This window comes from Talaromyces proteolyticus, assembly GCF_021365285.1.
Source record: "Talaromyces proteolyticus strain PMI_201 chromosome Unknown BGW36scaffold_9, whole genome shotgun sequence".
NCBI lineage: Eukaryota > Fungi > Ascomycota > Eurotiomycetes > Eurotiales > Trichocomaceae > Talaromyces > Talaromyces proteolyticus.
In genome coordinates, this window is record NW_025764285.1 from 403698 (window position 1) to 424537 (window position 20840).

General features: G+C 47.5%; 5 protein-coding genes across 5 annotated transcripts; 2 read left to right on the forward strand and 3 right to left on the reverse strand.

Annotated features, from left to right (window-relative positions):
- Window positions 1-1479: 1479 nt before the first annotated feature.
- Window positions 1480-2520, reverse strand: BGW36DRAFT_454091 (RTA1 like protein-domain-containing protein; the record flags this gene model as incomplete). The annotated part of the gene is made up of 4 exons (XM_046221890.1): window positions 1480-1496; window positions 1571-1753; window positions 1847-2190; window positions 2261-2520. The coding sequence occupies 4 exons, from the start codon at window positions 2518-2520 to the stop codon at window positions 1480-1482; spliced, it is 804 nt and encodes a 267-aa protein (XP_046069325.1).
- Window positions 2521-2777: 257 nt separating this feature from the next.
- On the forward strand, window positions 2778-4751 carry BGW36DRAFT_429696 (uncharacterized protein; the record flags this gene model as incomplete). The annotated part of the gene is made up of 1 exon (XM_046220727.1): window positions 2778-4751. One exon carries the CDS (start codon window positions 2778-2780, stop codon window positions 4749-4751), a length of 1974 nt encoding a protein of 657 aa, XP_046069326.1.
- A 94-nt stretch (window positions 4752-4845) lies between these two features.
- Window positions 4846-6701, reverse strand: BGW36DRAFT_398956 (putative cytochrome P450; the record flags this gene model as incomplete). Its single annotated transcript, XM_046218473.1, has 5 exons — window positions 4846-5342; window positions 5396-5968; window positions 6025-6401; window positions 6463-6526; window positions 6605-6701. 5 exons carry the CDS (start codon window positions 6699-6701, stop codon window positions 4846-4848), a joined length of 1608 nt encoding a protein of 535 aa, XP_046069327.1.
- Window positions 6702-7213: 512 nt separating this feature from the next.
- Window positions 7214-13041, reverse strand: BGW36DRAFT_383470 (clathrin heavy chain). The gene is made up of 6 exons (XM_046216665.1): window positions 12820-13041; window positions 12733-12753; window positions 12609-12635; window positions 12168-12539; window positions 7884-12107; window positions 7214-7834 (listed from the first exon to the last, which is right to left on the reverse strand). Exons 1-6 carry the CDS (start codon window positions 12856-12858, stop codon window positions 7490-7492), a joined length of 5028 nt encoding a protein of 1675 aa, XP_046069328.1. The 5' UTR covers window positions 12859-13041; the 3' UTR covers window positions 7214-7489.
- Window positions 13042-16979: 3938 nt separating this feature from the next.
- BGW36DRAFT_300467 (putative pyruvate carboxylase) lies at window positions 16980-20664 on the forward strand (the record flags this gene model as incomplete). The annotated part of the gene is made up of 3 exons (XM_046211630.1): window positions 16980-18982; window positions 19039-20506; window positions 20560-20664. 3 exons carry the CDS (start codon window positions 16980-16982, stop codon window positions 20662-20664), a joined length of 3576 nt encoding a protein of 1191 aa, XP_046069329.1.
- Between the last annotated feature and the right edge of the window lie 176 nt (window positions 20665-20840).

Genomic DNA, 20840 nt, shown 5'->3' on the forward strand with positions numbered 1-20840 from the left:
CCATAGCTGTCCCAATTTCGAGGCTATTCAGGAGTGTGCATTGTCAAGAAATGTTCCACATGATCCTGTCTGACCACCCACTCCACAGCCTCCTGATTTAGGGCAAAGCCTGGAGGATTCCTATGATGAACCGGGAGGACAAGCAAAACATTCGTGATAGTGATGACATCACAACGGACCACGGTATAAAGGCTAGGGCGTTAGGTTCATAGATGTGTTGTTTAACGTACTTGAGTTCACATAGATGGTCTGTGTATTCTTTCTCTCGGTCAATTAGCCATTTTCATGTAGTTGAATAGTAATATAGCGATCAGCTGTTAGCCATTAATCTGTTTTTATCTCTCCCATGTTAAAATTTTTTCAATAATGAAATATACTATAACACTTAATGTCCAGCCTATATACTTATACCACTATTTACCTCAACACATTCTAGAAATGTTGGACATATGAGATCCTCTGTGTGCGTTTTAACCCTTGACATATTTTTAAATCACACATGATAGACTTTGTCCGGGGATCAATTGTTCTTTTAATTCTTCTCAAAGTTATCTCCTTTACTTGTAACGGGACAGTCAAATGCTGGAGAGGATTGTGGTAGTGCTTCGTCTCTTCCTCGCTGCCAGAGCAATTCTGGTAAAAGGTACGTTCTGTGCGGCCCTCGTGCAATTGGTTTTGGATCGGCTCGATAAATCCTTTCAATACGTTGATTGTTTTTTAGAGCTAGGATCTCGATTCGAGTTCATATGCTACTGTCTTCGACACCTTGGTTCGCAGGCGTTAACAGGATTGCTGTAGAATTCATCGCGGCTGCCGCTATAGCCTGCCAGTAGCACCATTTGAAAAATGCTTGGGCGTTCAACCCGTATCGATAATAAAACGCTTGATATTCAAGATTGTTGTGCCAGAATGTAAGTTCATATTTGCTAATTATTTCCATCTCGTTTTTGTACCATTGTTTGTCTACAGGCCGGTGAGACCAATATTCGAAGTAGCATTTTGACACCCCGAAAGCATCCAACCACCGTAGAATATCCTCGCACAGCTAGCTGTTCATCCTTGACCTCAAATCCGGTCCAAAAGCAGGCACTCGTTTCTGAACTCGCTTGTCTGTGGCCTTGAACATCCCGTATCCTCGCAACCATCTCAGAAAGAGTTGAAAAGAAATATTCACAGTCGACACTCATAAATTGCATATGCTGTAAATCTTTTGATCGTATATGTTGGAAATATAAGCCACCTATAATCAGAGACAAAGTTATGAAGATGCATGCCAAACTTAATATCTAGATCTCACAAAAATTGGCTCTGGAAAAACATTTCAAATATTCTTCAAGATATTTTTTCTTTGTTTGAGGGCAATTACAGCATTTTCTTCTCACTTGCATGAAATAATTTATCTGCATTTTCGTCGTGCTGGGAAGGTACAAAGTTGAAGGCCTTGCGCTAGGCATGCTTCGAGGCCCCCATTAGCCGAGCTTAACCCAGAACATGGTCTATTTTTATGTACTTGGTAGGGTATATGTGTGCTTTCTATTTAAAGAAGTCATTTCAACTTCAACGGCCTTACGACCTCGACCAAGCCGTCTTGGATGCAGTACGGTGAGCAAAACCGACATGATCACCATAGGAATGCTATCAAGGGCAATGAAAACACCCTCCATCGACGCCAGCGGGCCATTAAACCCATCACTTAACTCAGCGACTCGCCAGCACGACCTAATAAAAAGACAGGCTGCAGCAACTAAAAGCCCTGCATATGCAATAGATAAATCACATTAGCAACTCACATCAAAGGCATGCAAAGAATATTAATTGACGAAATTGACGCTTCATGTCAACTCACCTATCATAAACCATTTCCTTCCATCCTCTACCAACCTCTGTCGTAAATCCCTGCGTAGGATGGACAGGACAACGCAGAAAATAGCAGTAAACAAGACCTGCGTCGCAAGCCCGGCAATCATGAGATCAACCCCAATGGGGTCCTCGGCATATATCGCAGCGAGCGAGCCGCCAATCCCTATAAAACAGAGACAAATAAAGTCTCCAGTGATGAAAAGCGTAGAGAAGAGACGGGGCCCAACGGGTCGAAGACAGGTGGCTTGGTAATGGCGAAGAATCGCGCTGATGCTGAGGTATAGTGACGAGGAGAGGAAGGTTGGACCTAGGGTTAGGCCGATGATGTACCTGAATATCGATTAGAGTTTTTAATTTTTATTTAGGTTACATGATTAGTGATGCTGTAAAGTGTACTGACATGATGTATCCGTTCTTATTGCCTCGGTCATGAGAGAGCATCACTTTAGCTGCATATCCCAGAAGTTCCAGGAGAAGGCCGCCAAGCATGCCAGTTGCATAGCCGTAGAAGCGGTAGTATACCGTAGTCAGGATGATTTGAGCGAGTAAAAGAAGGGAAAAGATCACGGTGAATATCACATTGGGTGCGTAGAGGGGAGTGAAGGATATATTGCCGATGCTGTTCACTGGAATATCGGCTGTACTGTTGGTGCTGTTCATTGTGATTTACTTAATTAACACAACGATAGTTTTCAACATTCTAGTTAAATATGGCAATATACCTGTGTATGGCTTTTTATACTTGTTATTGTTATGGTTGCTGCCTCGTTTGCTAAACCCTACTCACCGCAAAGTCTCCGCCGAATATCCGTGAAAGCCCCGCAAAAGTTCCGTCAGAAAGTATTCGAGTTCTTCAACATCTCACTCCCAAACCCATTACATATATGGCATCAACGGACGTTGGGTATATCGCCTAAATGAAGCTGAGACGCGGACTGGAGCGAGAATCGTGCGATTTTTGCTATCGACGCAAAGTCAAATGCGACCGCAGCGCGCGAGCAAACTTGGGCTATTCCGCCTGCTCGCAGTGCGATTTGCGCCGGGTGCCTTGCCATATTGATAATTCGGGCGATCTTCGCAAGCAAAAGCGGGAGGATCGGTCGAATATCCATCATAGAGCATCGTCTTCTCAAATACAAATATCTGATCCTGCCCGTGATACTACCTCTGTGGATAGTGATCGCCCACTTCTCTCGTTGACTTCTACTCATCTACTGGCCACGTCCCTACTGGGTGTGGATAGTACGACGCCAGTACCAGATCAGACGTCTGATTTCCTCTTTCTAGACTCATTGTTAGATATGAAACCTGAGAATGTATTATTCCTTGACCAAACATTCATATCCGATTACGATCCAACAATCTGGACGAGCGAAGTATTACATTCAATAGATCCGATTGCAATGCTTTCCACTTCACGCGATATCGAAACACAGCCACCAGATCAACAACCCACTATCCCTCCTCTAATCGACCGCCTATCGCAGAAATGCAACATCAACCACTCCGTCCTGCATGCAGCATTACACGGATACTTCGACTTCGCAGGACTTTGTCTACCTATCATCTACGAGGATGCATTTTGGACCGACTGTCATGCCGGCTTATGTAGCCCTGCACTCGTCTATGCAATTGCATGTCGCGGTATCCCTTTTATCAACGTAGAGCCGCCGGCGTCCAAAACGAAATACCAGCACCAGCTTGCCTGCGGCTTCCGAGAGTCCTTCTTCGAGGCTCAGCAAACGACCATACCTCAGGAGTCAATTCGTCTCGATAACCTGGAAGCGCTGGCGCTAATGATCAATTATGAATATGACAACGATAACGCAGACCCCTCTTCATCAATCTCCTCGCATCTAGGAAGCCTCTTCCTCACACTCGACTCTCTAGTCTTGATGATCCTACAGTCACGAATAGACACCCACGATTCGTCGTCGGCTATGACAACGCTATGCAGAGCCACGCAGCGCCGAAGTCTTTTATTCTGGCATGTCTACGGTCTCGATGCGTTTCAGAGTCTTGACCACAAACGTATCTCTCGTATACAAGATGACACTGTTGAGATTACCGACAGACTCTCGCGAGACGAGATTGGAGACGGAGGGTATCTCGATGCCATGCTCTCGCTAGCAATTATTGCGCGCAGGATAGTGCAGCTTCTTTGCAGTCCTATTGCGCGACGGAGAGGAGTTAGCTCTGACGATGTTCAATCTCTATACGACCAATTGCGTCGTTGGCGAAAACATTCTTGCTCAGATTATCTCGAGTGGGATGAAAAAGTGGTCAACCAGTCTAGATTAATGGATCGTGGAGAGGGTTTTATTACAGGGAAGCACATGAAATTGTATCAAGCAGTTGTCAAACTCTTGGAGTTCAACTGCTACCTGCAAATAGAGGATTGTGTCATCAAATACGGGATCCAGGAGAAACCCATTCTCGGAGGTGAAATATTATCGTTGCAGGTCCAATACCAAAGTCTACGCGCAGCTTGTGGTATTGCTGATGTATGCGGATGGATAAGCCACAATCACATCGAAGGACGACAAGGGAAAGAAGGACACTGCGAGGTACAGTATTTTGTAATTGATCTTTCGCCTGATATACTACGGAATTTGTGTGCTGGAGCTTGTTATTGGCTGTGTATTCGGTGCAAGACTCTTAGTTGCCGAGGATTTCTGCCTATTCCGCAACCTAACTCGTCTCTGAGTGAAAGAGATGGTCGGGAACAGGATGGAGCAGATGCAGATGTGCGTTATATTAAAGGCTATATAGAAACAGCGAAACAGCTAAGAGACGGAGTGGCGGTGGCAAAGTCACACAAGGATACAGAAAAGATTGTTGCTAGGTTAGATGAGCAGCTTTCATCCCTACAAAAGCTTATCAATAATTAAGAATAGCTCTTGATCAGCTGAGCACATATAATATAGCAAAACAATAGAATCAAACTTGAATCCGAGAAGTGAGAGCAAGAGCTGAATATAACATTCACTTGCCCAAATGAATCGACGTCTCATACTTTGACAATATCTCAACCTCAACATCCTCAAATTCTCGCAGTATCGTCTCCCGTCTTGCCTCCGAACGAAGCGTAACTTTACACGGAAAAGGCTTCGCACTAGTCACAATCCCTTCATGATAACCCGTGAGCGGACTGATATCCGGCTCCAAAGGCTTCTTGGTTACCAGGTCAATCTCTTTCTCAAAATTGAATGCCCACAACAGCATCGACATGGCAAGGAACAAGTTCCGCTCTGCTAAATGGATGCCAACACACAGACGTCGACCAGCGCCGTAACCATAGTGATCACGGTTCTCGTAATCAGGCGAAATTGCATATTCTGCTGCAGACAGCGTTTTCCCTGCATATCTATCTGGGTTGAAAACGTCGGGATTGGCGAATTGCTTCTCGTCGTGGTGGAGACCCCAGGTATTCATGATGAGCGTAGTTCCCTTGGGCAACAGTTTCCCATCGACCCATTCATCTACTCGATTTTAGCACACTGAGCTGTGGCTGGGAAAGGTGAGAATACGTTACCTTCGTCTAGTGCATGCGGAATCCCCAGCGGCGTCACCGGCCGCCATCTCATCGTCTCTTTGACAATAGCTGCCACATACGGCAGACTGCTGTAATCTGCCCAGTTCGGGGTCCTATCTTCTCCAATCTTTGCATCAATCTCTTCCTGCGCTTTCCGTTGAACCCGCGGCCATTTCGTCACTGCCTGAATGAAAGCCGTAAGGACGTTTGCAGTTGTATCCGAGCCAGCTTCCATGATATTACCGCCGACAAAGCGCATCTGATTATGTGTAAAATTTGGTTTGCCGTTATTATCAAGGATCTTGTCTAGGAAGCTATCCTTGCTACCTTGTTCCTCTCTACGCCGGATTATGTGCTGCAAAAAGCTTTCGTATAAAAAGTGCATTTCGTGCTTGACTTGAGTGGCTCGCGATACCCAGTTCCGGAGGAAGCGTTCAGGGATGTATTTGAGCCATGGGTAGATGTCAACCGGTGGCATTGCTCCTGGTTCCATAACCGTGGTGAAATGGTCCATTATTTCATAGAGCAGTTTCAGCTGTGTGGACTCGTACGAGGGAGATCGTACCCCATACACTAGCCATACATCGTTAATTTCAGACCAGACCCGGTATAGACAAGGAACGTTATACAAATACTAGTAATAGTGCTATTACTAAACCGCTTCGGATGCAGCATATACTTCTCCGGCTCAAAAACAAAGTCTCTGAGCATCTGCACCGCCTCTGCATGCTGAATCCTGTCGTGATGCTCACACATGGATTCCATAAAGTGCTGGTGGATGGTTCTGCGGGCCGTTCGCCAGTACTGTCCATATGGCACCGTGAGGAGATGGTCTCCATCACTAATGATTTTTTGTGTAATGTACGAGGCCGGTCTTGCGCTTGAAGTGGAGCTTTTGCGGTCTAGAAGCTCTCGGACGATCCGTCGATCGGTGATCACGGCTACTGTGCCTGTTCCGAATTTGAGGGTATACAGGCCGCCATATATTTTGGCGAATTCAGTTAATCTGAAATACGGAAATTATTTGTCTGTAGTTCTGTTCTTTGTATTTTAAAGGATATGCTCACTTGAGATATATGTGTTTTGTAGGAAGCTGATGGAGGTTACCAATGAACGGAAGCGTTGGTGGACCTACATGTAATATCAACACACAAACCAGTTAGTTGATAATGGTATCGTTTGTTAATAATCAGATACTCAGTCCCTTACCAGGAGGGTATCTCGGGTCTCTGTGGCCGACAGTCAGTAAAGCATATACAAACCCCGCGACGAGACTCAAAATCGTCAGAGTGGTAAGGACAGCCATTAGACGAGTAGATTAGGTCAGAACTATATAAGCCAGGCGTCGAATGCTATTAATCAAAAACCACTCTCTCTTTAGCTGTTCACAATAAAATCAACAATTTAGGTCAGCAGTTTCCGCCCAACATCAATATTTGAAATTATGGAGTAGTGTCCTACTTAAGACAACAAACCCTCATCCAAATTCCTACCCAAACCGCATGGGTATTCTAGATTGATCCCATGACACGCTCTTCTTCAGACAAATAATTGCTTTTTAAGAGGACGAAGGCATGTAGGTGGTGAGGTGGTTGCAGATTGATGCATGCAGGGTTCCGCTAGGCCAATGGCAGGCCATCGACTGAACGGGATAGATTGAAGTGCATGGCACTAGGGTCTTGAGTGTGATACGTAATACTTTGTCTCGTTTGGATTACACTGTGTGTCATGGTTGTGGATGTCCAAAAGCTAGGCTTAGAAACCGGCATGACATTTGAATGCTAGGTAGTTTACAGTGTATATAGCTACGAAGCCCGATTAAAGTAAATGTAATGGTATGCTTTTTAAGTACAAACCAGTTTGTAAAGTAACATCAAGGTTTCGCATATCGAAATACATCATTGCTGAAGAAGAGAGGTAAAAGAAAAGAATAAAAGAAAATGAAACCCAACCGCTCCTCTCCCCTGCAAAGCTTGCATCATAAAACGAGAACCTCTAATTCGATCCTGATCGCAAACCGTGCAGCAGCACCTATCGTTAGATTACAAATCATTGATTACATATGGAAATTATTCGATGCGGGCCGTCTATTATTTAAAAAGGCCTGAATCCGGTAGCCTGTGGAGCGATGCCGTTGGCTTGGAAAGGAGCAGGACTGCCTGACATCGGTCCTTGGGTGAGCATCAGACGTGAGCCCAAAATAGGAGCGTTGTCATCCTCCTTCTGGTGGGTCTTCTCTTGTGCTTTGCGCTCCTCGTTGTCCTTTTTGAGCTCCTCGATCGTGAGTGTTTGCCGCGCCAACATGTTGATCAGATATGGCATCGTGAAGTCGTTCAAACCGTGGCGCCATGAAATTTCCAAGATAATATCCGGACGAATGAGATCGTAGCACGCGTATAGCATACCAACGTAGCATTCGCGGCTTCCAATATCAACAAACTGTGACACATTAGTAAGCATAGAGTAGAACGGGATGTAGAAAACTGACGTAGCGCAATAATTCTTCGACAACTTCTCCTTTGCTGGAAATGGCAGCCGTCTCGATGGCATCCTTAAAAAGCTTATCTTGTTTCGATAGAGCGATCGACTTCTCCCAACGCTTGTTCTTGCGGTAAATGTTGGCTGCGATTTGACGGAAGAAAACAAGATCGTGCTTCTCCAGGCGCTGGGCCAAATCGACGGGATCGTAGTTGTCGTAGTTCTCAACGGAATCCCGAAGTGTCTTGTAGTCTTCCTCTTCGATAAGCAAGTCATTAATGGCATCGTTAACGGCACGCTTGTTTTGAGTCTGAACATTCAACAAGAACGGTTTGATGAGAGGAATATTGTCCGAGGCTTGGAAGATGCGGACAACACGGCTGACATCGATACGAGCTGTTAGGGCCTGGAGGAGATCAGTGAGCAGAAGAGGTTGCTCCTGAAGGTAAAAGTTAAGAGCACGGTAGTAAATTTCCAGGTTAGCCACCTTGACAATGATATCCTTGAAAGAATGGTGTTCCCAAGCCTCAGCTGCGCGCTCCATCATAGCAAGGGCGGCATTATCCCATTCGTCATAGTGGCAGTACAAGAACACAAGCTCGGGCCAAAGGTTGGCTTCTTCACAGGCGCGTATCATCTTAGGGATATTGATACGAGACCAGAACAGCTTGATGTGCTCCATGACACGGTCAGGATGGTACTTGGATAGTGCAATACCCAATTCGGTAAACATTCCCATATGAGCCCGTTCCAAGCCCAAGCCGGCTTCGAGGAGGGAAATGAGCTCGTCAAAGTAACCATTGCGTTCGTACTGGCGGACAAGATCCTGGAGCTCTTCGGCGTGAACAATGAGGTTAAGACCACAGATTTGAGCAAGGCGGAACTCCTTCTTGTTGACACATGCCTCGTTGACTTGCTTCCAGACCTTGACACTGTTGGCCTTACGAGCGCACTCAACGGCGGCTTGGTAGTCTTCGAGGTGGACGAGGGTGGTGGCAAGCTTGGCCCAATTAGAGATACTAGTAAAGAAAATCTTGGCAGCCTCATGGAATCCTTCTTCGTAAGCCTTGTCACCAGATGCCTCGATATCAGCAACATTGGTGGCACGCAAAAAGTCTTCAAGTTCAGCTAGCTGATCCAGTCGAGCGTAAGAGAAAGCCATAGCAGTGTCAATAGCTGGCTCTCGCAAAGTCTTTCGGGCCATCTTCAAGTATTTCACGAGATCCTCATCTTTGCCAGCATGAGTGGCAGTCTCGATGACTTCGGTATAGTTGGATGGATCACTAGCTCGGATGTACGATTCGATGGAGTCGGTAACACGAAGGCCGTCCAGCTGAGCCTTTGCAACCTTGCTCCAAACTTCTGGGAGCTCAACACGTTCGGCATACTCTTGGGCACGGTCGATGCTAACAATGTTCTCGACCAACACATTAGTAGCAGCACTGTGGTTGTCGACTTTCTTGTAGATTTCAAATGCTTCTTCGTAAAGACCAACGGAGATGCACATTTGGGCAATCTCATCCGCATTGAACTCAGAAAGTTTGTGGATATAGTCCATCAAGCGACCCTTGTCAGCCTTGGCAGCGGTAAGCATGAGCAAGTTCTGCAAGCTGCTGTTATCGCTGAAAGGCGAGGGCTCAAGAATGATCTTCTCAAGCAGTTCGATCAACTCGGTAGGCAGATCAGCATCCAAGAATGCCTTAACTGCGATGGAGACCTTGTCGGGCTCGGTAGATTCCGGGACAGCGGTAGCAGTGACCTGGTCCACAACAGAACGTCGATGGATGTTGTTATCGTTGAGAACGAACGACCAAATTTCAGTGTCAGCGCGCTCCAGAAGGTAACGAGCTTGCGCTCTGTACATCGCGTTCTCGTTTGTGATGTTAATAAGCTCCAGATCATTTTGACCCTTCCTGTAAGCAATGTATGCCAGGTTGGGGTCTCGTTTCTCGCAGTATTTACCGACTGTCAAAGTATCGTACATATCGTTCTCCTTCAAGAACTTCTCGGGGTTGTTGTTGCTGTCAATGTAGATCTTCGCCAGGGCATTGTACACTGCCTGTTGCTGGTTGCCGGTGGCCAGGGTGTTTTCCAAAAATGGCAACAGGAGCTTGAGGCGGTTTCTCGATTCAACTTCCTGAACCAATTCATCAATAGGAATCTGAGATGGGTCCACAGTTGACAACAAGTTCTTGATAATGCCTTCATCGCAATCAACGTCCAACAGACCGCCGACGACGGCTGGAGAACGAGAAGGATTGACTCGCTGAACGTAGACTTCAATGGATTTGTACTGTTGGTTGCGGTAGAGATACAAAACTAGGTCATGGATGAAATTAAATCGATCGCAGACAATGATCAATGGAAGTTGTTCTGTAAGTTTGGCCTCCTTCAAGAAGTTCTTCACCTTCTCCGGGTTGTAGTAGTTGCTCTCACGGCAAATGCGTTCTACTTCGGTCATCTGACCCATGGTAGTAGCAGCTTCGATGTACTTGAAATGAACCTCTGGGTCTTCACTGAGGTTGACAATGCTTCCCAAGTAGTAATAGAGACCTTCGGCAGTACGGTACTTCTCGAAAAGATCGATAAGGCGATTAGCACCCACAAGATCCGAGAATTTAGTCGCAATTTGTACGACAGCTTGAAGGTTTTGGCGAATGTTGAAGTTCAACATCTCGTCCAAGCACTCCAAAGCTTGTTCCTGAGAAAGGCGACCAAAATACTTGTTCAGCCATTCAGCGTTCAGGCTGTCGGTGCGAACAATATTTCGTTTAATAGCGGCAGGGTCTTCGGTGTTTTCCAGAGCACGCTGAATGAGGCCGGCATTTTCGCAAAGCTGTGAAATCCGGGCCTTGTCGTAATGGGTGAAGATTTCATTACCAAGAATAGCATCGGCTACTTGAGGGGCATTGATAAGGTTCATCTCCAACAAACGAGTTTGGAGGTGGCCCTGTTCGGGCTTGTTGTCTTTCAGAGCATCCAACAAGAATGACGTGGCCTGCTGGATCATATTCTGAGAAAGGAAGACATCGACAACACGGTCAAGATCAACCAGAGCGCCAGTCTCTTCGTTGGCGAGCTGTGTAGCGAACTCGGCTCCTTTCTCAGGATTGATACGCACGATGTGCTGGAGGAGTTGGGTGAAGTCAGGCTGGTAGTTAGCCTGCTTTGCGTATGGAAGAATCTTCTCAAATTGGCCGGTCTCAGCAAAGCCAGCAACAACCTTGTGGGGAACATTGGCCTTCAAGTAAATTTGCAGAGCCAAGTTCATATCATGTGGACGAACAAGATCACCGAGATCTTCCGACGCCTCGAGCTTGTCTTCAGACATCCACTTCTCCAACAAATGCTTCCTGTTTTGCTGAAGCACAGGACGTACTAGCTCCAAACTTTCGTAACGATTCAGGCTGCCTCTATCTAGCAGCATGCCGAAGTATTGAAGAATAACTGACATTTGCTGGCCAGTTTGAGGTGCATTCTTGAAGCGGTTAATAGTCTCAGGAGTACGCAAGAACCCTCTTGGAGAGTTGGCCGCAATCTTAGCTGCCTCTGAATAGTTTTGCTGAGCGAGCAAGTTTTCGAATTGTTGTTGATAAAGGTGGTCGGCTCCCGGCAAGCCAGCTTTAGACGCAAGCTTCACAGCTAGACCTGACATAGCCGGATTCTCCATGAGATATGGTATAACCGTGTTCTCATCTAAGCTGACTGAAAGGACTTGTCCCTTACGGTTAACACCAACAAGACCCGCTGACTCCGAATCAGGGGCAGTGGTAAAGATCGTCTCGCTAGAAATTCGGTTCATGAAAATGCACGTGCCGGTCTCCAGGTCATACAAGTGGATGAAACCATACTTGGTAACAAGATAGACAATATCATACTTGCTGGATACTTGCATAGCGACCGGGAAATCATTAACGGCCTCAGCGGGGAAGAACACTTCCACGGCCTTCTTTTGAAAGCGGGGATTGGGCTCTTGGTGATCGATCTCTGCAATCTGCAGCTTGGCGCCAGTGGGTGTTCGGACGGCGAAAGTGAAGAGCTTGTGTGGTAGAGGAGATCCTTCTACCTTGATCGAGGCAAAAGCGGCAGCATGACCTTCTATTGACTGGGAAATCGAACGCTCGCGGGAGTACAACTGCATTGAGCCGACGACACGGCCCTGCTGTTGGCTGATACCGACGACTACGCTCCACTTCGCATCGTCGTTTACTCGGTAGTTAATAATTTGGCATCCCTATGAAGAGGAATATATCAGTAAACAGCACTATACCAGTAAAGGCTTGATCCAACATACGCTCAAGTTTGGAAGTCGGTCAAATTGTTTCACCGGGTTTGGCTGGTTGGCATCAAAAACGTCCCAGTGATAGACAGATGTGTCCGTAACGAGACCCAAGCTCGACTCGCTGAACCATTTCCAGTACACGACATCTTCATTCATCAATGCAGACTTGAGCTTTTGCTTGGCTTGGAGATCAAAGATCTGGATGGTGCGCGACTGGGCTTTTAACGCAATGACGTTTCGCGACCAGTGCATAATGGCACTGTCGGCATTGATAGGGCGTCGAATAACCTCATTGTTGTTTTTCAGATCGACGATGATAACTTGGGGCTTGTCGGTCTCGTTGACCTTTTGTCGCACACAAATGTAGTGATCTGATTCTAGAGTCTGTAGGGTGACGAGAACAACGATTAGTCCACGTCGGCACGAAGCGGATAGTTCGATTTCATCACTTACACATGAGTTGAAGCCAATTGATGATGGCTAACAGCGGTTTCAAGTCAGTAAAAATTTCGCAAGTGAGTTAGGCAGCGAGCGGCGTAAAACGGCCATAACAATACAGGCGTGGGATGTTTCCTACCTCGATCTCCACATTCGTTAACTGTAATAAAAGTCCAAGTCAGTTTCCGTACTAGTAATGATGCTAAGGTAAAGGATAGGAGATTACCTGCAACAGCTCTGTGAATTTGATGGGAAGAGGAGCCATGTTTACGTTGTTAGGCCGCAGGACGACCTCATCCACCAAATACTGTGCGACTGGTGCAAGATCAGCGTGAAGACGGAAAAGAAAGGAAAGACAGAAATAAAAGAAAAGCTCCTGTTGAAAGTCGTGGCCAGGAAACAGGAGATTAAAGAGAAGAAACAATTGTTGGAGGTGAATGTGTTTGTGAGATGCGGAAGGAGCTTCAGGGGACCAACGGTTGCGATTGCTTAGGTGGTCGGTTGCTTGCAGTCACGTGCCAGGCGGAATTGATTGGCCTGCACAATCTGGGGATAACACGTGTGGGTAAATTTAGAACTCATTTCATTACATCAACAAAACTCACTCTTTTTTTGAAAATTGAAAACAGAGTGAGCGGCTTCTTAGAATTCATCTCTTGAGGATATTCAGTGAGGGATTGATTGTTCAAACCTCAGGCTGTAATAACAAAGAATTCGGGGCTGAATTCCAATGATGTCATTGGCTGGATTCCAACAAACACTACTAGTATTGTAAGCTTTGTGCAGAAATCCAATCTTCACGTTCGAACCAGGACTCTGTTCTAGTACTAATTGAAGAATCACTGGATAATTTGAACCAATGATTGACTCACCAATTGCGGAATCCTAAAGCGTTTTTCTCAGTTTCTGACATGTAGAAGCTGCCCTTCGCGATAAAGCTCTGTCTACTCTCATTCTCACCGTAAATTGATATAAACTACATTATATATGGAAACTTTCTGGATATAAAGTACTATAACAACTCTCAACCCAACCATTAGCTCGTCTACGATGTTGGTGAAAATTCTTCGGGTCCCATTCTAAGTCTCGTAGTATAGTATACTTAGTACTAAATAAGCTAAAACAAAGCAGCATTTTAAGAAATTTAAATTGGGTCAATTGATAGGAATATTTTGCATTGATACTTTGCTTGACAGGCTTCAAATACATATAATGGAGAGGCACATGTTCAGGTTGTTCATGTTGAGACGATATCAGTATTTCGCATTACAGCTTGAAGCCTCGATCAATTGATTGAATTTAAATGTAAGAACTTTAAATCCAACAAAACCAGCTGAGGATGCCATCTATGAACCATTTCAACCCGTTTGATTTCCAACCTTATCACCCCAATTTATCAACATTCTGATAACCCCGTGTTATCCCCCACCAGGTTTAACCACTCAGTACCGAATTCCCTCCGGAGTCCCTCTTGACTAGCTAAATCATAGCAATAATTAGCTTAACACCCATTTAGTATTTAAGCATATTCATTTTTCGGTCTATTTAGGCACCCTTCTCTGACCTCAACCTAAGTATCCATAACATTGTTGTCGCTCAGCCACTCAACGCTTTCAGCAACGAATCCAAGATCATTGCGCGGGCCCACACCGTCGACATCGTTGGATATAATACGAGCCTTTGAGATTTCTTTGAATGTTACTTGAAATGTTACATACCATGAATTTAGGCTAGCCATCGTACATGTATTTTTTTCAGCCCTTCATGATATAGCTTCACTTTTACATATATGTAGATAGAATCCGGGACGTCTCTCTCTGTCTAGTCTATGTAGATCTACTTTGGTACCGTTCTGACAACTAAATAATTTCGACTTCATTTTCATGAATGCCAGGTACTTCCCATAACCTCTTGTTGTTGTCTTGTGCGTGAATATAACTAGTCTTTACATCCGTTGATAAGTGTATATATATCATCAACCAATTGCCTATCAATTGATGTACGTAACTGATGAAAGTAAATATGTAGTCAGCAAGCAAATATCAGGATAATCATAAACTACCGAACTATTATCATGCAGTCTTCTACAACCGGGCGTCGTCATGATGTTCTGCACTCATGCAAAATGATCAACTGATGCATGGGCCGCTAACATTGAATCCCTGCTCTCACTACCAGCAATAATAATTCACCAGACGGACACACAGCAAGCTGGCAGTCAATCTGCGAGTCTAACGCAATCGATTCGGCAACGTGAATCCATCTGCAATAAGATAATGGCAGGTAAACGCCCTAGTCTACTGGTACTAAAACAATGAGTAAAACACTCGCCTATATGTTTCGGCTGGGCTCGGGTAACCTCGGAACATCATCGAACCTCTCGATCCAATTGCTGAGCTTCGATGACGAAAGCTTTGCCCCGAGAGGTTCAGGTACAGTATTTATCTTCCTTTATCTTCGCTCGTGAATGAGGGGTGCACAGAATTGACCCGAGATACCGAGGTCGATAGGCGTGGGCGAGAATTGTATGCGGACCGCCTGGGATTGATCCGCGCACCGCCATATTTACATGCGAACCGCTGATAAACCAAACGGCTGGCTGTAATGAGTGGTTTCGTTAGTTGGTTGCAGCATTGAGAGATTTGTTTGTTTCTCGTGGGTTTCAGAGCTTGGTTCTATTATTAGAGCTGGTGCGAGGGGAGCGAGAATATTAACAAAGACAGAAAGATGGCGGCCTATACATGTGGTTTATATAAATAAGAATTACAAAGAAGTCGGTTTGGAGGAGGAGCAAGCTTGACCCCGGATTGAGCCATTAAGGTTAGTTAGGTTAGCAGCATCAAGGCGCTGAAAGAATAACCGATTGAATGGAAGATCTCGGATTGCTATGCCATGGCAACGGGCAGCTTCGGGGGCTAATAGGTGAAGAGAGTATCCTCAAACAAGGGCTAGAACTGTAATCTGTGAGCCTGTCACCTTGGTTCTAACAAGTAAGCTTTGTCGTGAGCGATCGGTACTACATATCTCCGAAATTAGGCCCTCGGGAAAGTGACAGTGCTGCAGGTTCCCGCCAGCTTTCGGAGAAGTCAATCAACTCAGCTGCTCGGTAGATAATAATGGCGCTGCTGGGGAATGTATATAAAGAAGAGATGGCGGTTGGTTGGGATGTTGCGGGAGGAGATTTGTATTCAGTTCCGCCTGCCCGTCCCCGGATTTGACACTGACACAGAATAAGAATAATTCCACATTTCTGGGGAAATCACCATTCGGTATGTGTCCTCTCATTAATATTAAATTAGTCTTTCCTTCCAATTGATCCACATCGACTGGCGTTCCTCTGAAGAGTGTCACAGTTCAGACCAGAGCAAGCCAAGATCCCAGAGCTCAAAAAACAGACCAGACCAAGAAAAGACCAAGACCAGCGCTGACTCACCGGCTCACCGCAGACAGCGCCAAAAAGAAAGAAACACACCAGAGAGAAAGGGAGGTTGCTGGATTGGTGGCTCCGGTGAGATGTTGTGTTACAGCGATGTTTATCTAATGGAATGTCTGGGCGCCGATCGCTAGTGACGTCTGGCTGCTCTGTTATGTGATGCGATGACTCTGTTGTGCTTTAGGCTTTATCGCTGGCTGATGGATTCGCCTAATCGTTTTGTGCTGATAACTGCCCTCCCCACCTGCCCGATGCGCATCGCTCCTTCCTGCACTGGTGCCGCCGCTCCTGCCTGGAGTGCTGGTCCCGCCGCGCCTTCCCTCTGGCCAGGCCACGCCCCTATCGCAGCTTCCCAAAAACAAAGCTTGCGGTCACGGGACTGGCTAATTGCCAATAGCGGCTGGTGCCCCCGCGTTAGCTGGCCTGTCTGCCCCTCCGATCTGACCGCCAAGGTCGAGGATCTTCCCTGCCTGTACATCTCCATCATCTATCATTCAACATTCCATCTTCAATCTTCAATATTGATGTCGTGTTTTTGATCAATTGCTTGCCATTGCTCTTGTTCTGGTCTTGCTAACAGACCTAGAATCCAGAATTAGATACGCGCTCTCCTTGAGCGCGCCTGTGATTGGACCCGACCTCGTCTCCGGTCACGGCGGCCGCCCCGCCGAGCCTTGGAAGTTCTCGCCCTGCTGCGCCAAGCTGCCGCGGTGCATGAATTGCGGTAATCGGTAAGAGCATTACCTATTATCTGCATTCCAAGCTCCCCAACCCGTGTATCCATATAAATTGTGCTATCTCGCCTTTTTCTGTCCGCTGGCCTGTCTGTCTGACTGATTGTTTGTCTGTCTCAGCCCACACCCAGTCTCGCGACTCTTGCCGCCTTGTGTTTGGTAGGTGAGGTCCATCCCCACCAAACTCCTCACTCCCCCTCGACCGCTCAACCGCCCAGCATGGCGAGCGATAACACATACCTCCGCGAGGAGGCCATTGACGACTCGGAGGCCGTTGATGACACCTTCAACGCCGACTCCGTCCACCACCGCCTGCGCGCCAATTCTACCATCATGCAATTCCAGAAGATCCTCGTCGCTAACCGAGGCGAAATCCCTATCCGTATCTTCCGTACCGCCCACGAGCTGTCCCTGCAGACCGTCGCCGTCTACTCGTGGGAGGACCGCCTGTCGATGCACCGACAGAAGGCTGATGAAGCCTATATCATTGGCAAGCGTGGCCAGTACACCCCCGTCGGCGCCTACCTGGCCGGCAACGAGATCATTAAGGTTGCCCTGGAACATGGCGTGCAGTTGATCCATCCCGGCTACGGTTTCCTATCTGAAAACGCCGAGTTTGCCCGCAACGTTGAGAAGGCTGGCATTGTCTTCGTCGGTCCTACCCCAGATACAATCGATGCCCTGGGCGACAAGGTGTCTGCCCGTCGCCTCGCGATCAAGTGCGAAGTCCCTGTCGTTCCCGGTACCGAGGGGCCTGTCGAGAAGTTTGAAGATGCCAAGGCCTTTACCGATGAGTATGGCTTCCCCATCATCATCAAGGCTGCCTTTGGTGGTGGCGGCCGTGGTATGCGTGTCGTCCGCGACCAGGAGAGTCTCAAGGATTCCTTCGAGCGCGCTACATCCGAGGCACGTTCCGCCTTTGGCAACGGTACAGTGTTTATCGAACGCTTCCTCGACAAGCCAAAGCATATTGAGGTCCAATTGCTAGGTGACAATGAAGGAAATGTTGTTCACTTGTACGAGCGTGACTGCTCTGTTCAGCGCCGTCACCAAAAGGTCGTCGAGTTGGCTCCCGCCAAAGACCTGCCCGTCGAAGTGCGCGACAAGATTCTAGCCGATGCTGTGAAGCTTGCCAAATCAGTTCGCTACCGTAATGCTGGTACTGCCGAGTTCTTGGTTGACCAGCAGAACCGATATTACTTTATCGAAATCAACCCTCGTATCCAAGTCGAGCACACCATTACCGAAGAAATCACTGGCATTGATATCGTCGCCGCCCAGATTCAGATCGCCGCGGGTGCGACATTGGAACAACTTGGCCTTACACAGGATCGCATCTCTACTCGTGGATTCGCCATCCAGTGTCGTATCACGACGGAAGACCCCGCAAAGAACTTCTCTCCAGACACAGGCAAAATCGAGGTCTACCGATCCGCTGGTGGTAACGGAGTCCGTCTCGATGGTGGAAACGGTTTCGCTGGCGCCATCATCACACCTCACTACGACTCCATGTTGGTCAAATGTACCTGTCTTGGTTCAACTTACGAGATTGCTCGTCGTAAAATCATCCGTGCCCTTATTGAATTCCGTATCCGTGGCGTGAAGACCAACATTCCTTTCTTGACCTCTCTTCTGTCTCACCCTACCTTCATCGACGGCAACTGCTGGACAACATTCATTGACGATACCCCAGAGTTGTTCTCTCTCATTGGCGGCCAAAATCGTGCCCAGAAGTTGTTGGCCTACCTCGGAGATATTGCTGTCAATGGAAGCAGCATTAAAGGCCAGATTGGCGAGCCTAAGCTCAAGAGTGACATCATCCAGCCAGTGTTGGTTGATGATGCTGGCCAGCCCATTGATATCAGCAAGCCATCCACCCAGGGCTGGAAGCAGATCCTGGATCAACAGGGTCCAGAGGCCTTCGCGAAGGCTGTGCGCGCCAACAAAGGCTGTCTTATTATGGATACCACATGGCGAGATGCCCACCAGTCGTTGCTTGCGACGCGTGTGCGAACAGTTGATCTATTGAACATTGCTCGTGAGACTAGCCATGCTTACAGCAACGCCTACAGTTTGGAATGCTGGGGTGGCGCTACTTTTGACGTTGCCATGCGCTTCCTCTACGAAGATCCCTGGGATCGTCTGCGTAAGCTCCGCAAGGCTGTTCCCAACATTCCTTTCCAGATGCTTCTCCGTGGTGCCAACGGTGTTGCGTATTCTTCGTGAGTATCCGTTTGTTAACCCGAACCTTTCTTTTTTCTAACGCAATTAAATACAGGCTTCCCGATAATGCTATCTATCACTTCTGCAAACAAGCCAAGAAGGTCGGCGTGGATATCTTCCGTATTTTCGACGCTTTGAACGATGTTGATCAGCTCGAAGTTGGTATCAAGGCTGTCAAGGCGGCTGGCGGTGTAGTCGAAGCTACTATGTGCTACAGTGGTGATATGTTGAACCCAAGCAAAAAATACAACCTAGAATACTACCTTAACTTAGTTGACAAGATTGTCGCCATGGGTACACATGTGCTGGGTATCAAAGATATGGCCGGTGTCCTCAAGCCAAAGGCAGCTACCCTCCTGGTTGGTGCTATTCGCAAGAAATACCCGGACCTTCCCATCCACGTCCACACCCACGACTCTGCTGGTACTGGTGTTGCGTCGATGGTTGCCTGTGCCCAAGCTGGCGCTGATGCTGTTGACTGCGCTACCGACAGCTTGTCTGGTATGACCTCGCAACCCAGCGTTGGTGCCGTCTTGGCTTCTCTCGAAGGCACCGATTTTAACCCGAACCTTAACGTCCGACACATTCGCGCCATCGACGGATACTGGCAACAGTTGCGCCTTCTCTACTCTCCTTTCGAAGCTGGCTTGACTGGCCCAGATCCAGAGGTCTACGAACACGAAATTCCTGGCGGCCAGCTTACCAACCTTATCTTCCAGGCCAGCCAACTTGGTCTCGGTGCCCAGTGGGCGGAGACGAAGAAAGCATACGAGACAGCCAACGATTTGCTTGGCGATATCGTCAAAGTCACTCCTACGTCCAAGGTTGTTGGTGACCTGGCTCAATTCATGGTGTCCAACAAGCTCAGCGCCCAGGATGTTATCGACCGGGCTGAACAGCTAGACTTCCCGGGCTCCGTCTTGGAGTTCCTCGAGGGTCTCATGGGCCAACCATACGGTGGATTCCCCGAGCCATTGCGCTCCAAGGCCTTGCGCAACCGCCGCAAGCTCGACAAGCGGCCTGGTCTTTACCTCGAACCCCTCGATCTGGCCAAGATTAAGAACGACATCAAAGAGAAATTCGGCAACGCCACCGAAACCGACGTTGCCAGTTACGCCATGTACCCGAAGGTCTTCGAAGACTACCGCAAGTTCGTGCAGAAGTACGGTGATCTGTCCGTGCTTCCCACGCGGTTTTTCTTGGCCTCGCCCGCCATTGGAGAGGAATTTCACGTCGAGCTTGAGCAGGGTAAAGTGCTCATCCTGAAGTTGCTCGCGGTTGGCCCTCTGTCCGAACAGACCGGCCAGCGTGAAGTCTTCTACGAAGTCAACGGTGAAGTCCGCCAGGTCACGGTCGACGACAACAAGGCCGCAGTTGACAACGAAGCTCGCGTCAAGGCCGACCCCAGCGACAGCAGCCAAGTCGGCGCGCCCATGAGCGGTGTCGTTGTCGAGGTGCGCGTTACCGAGGGCCACGAAGTCAAGAAGGGCGACCCCATTGCTGTGCTCAGTGCCATGAAGATGGTAAGCCTTATCACTCTACACTACATTAACATCTACTAACAGACAATAAATAGGAAATGGTCATCTCCGCGCCTCACCACGGAAAGGTCTCGAGTCTTTCAGTCAAAGAAGGCGATTCCGTCGACGGACAGGATCTCGTTTGCAGGATTGCCAAATAAATTTACCGCCCTCCGTCTGTGTTTACCGTTGTTATCCTTTTCCAGCCATCGGGTTTGGGTAATGTCATGTCAATATCAATGTCGATGGCGAAATGAGATGAGCCATGTATGTCAGAAACGAAATCTTTTTCATTTAATTTCTATTCCTTTCTCACTTGCCTTATGACCGGGCTTAA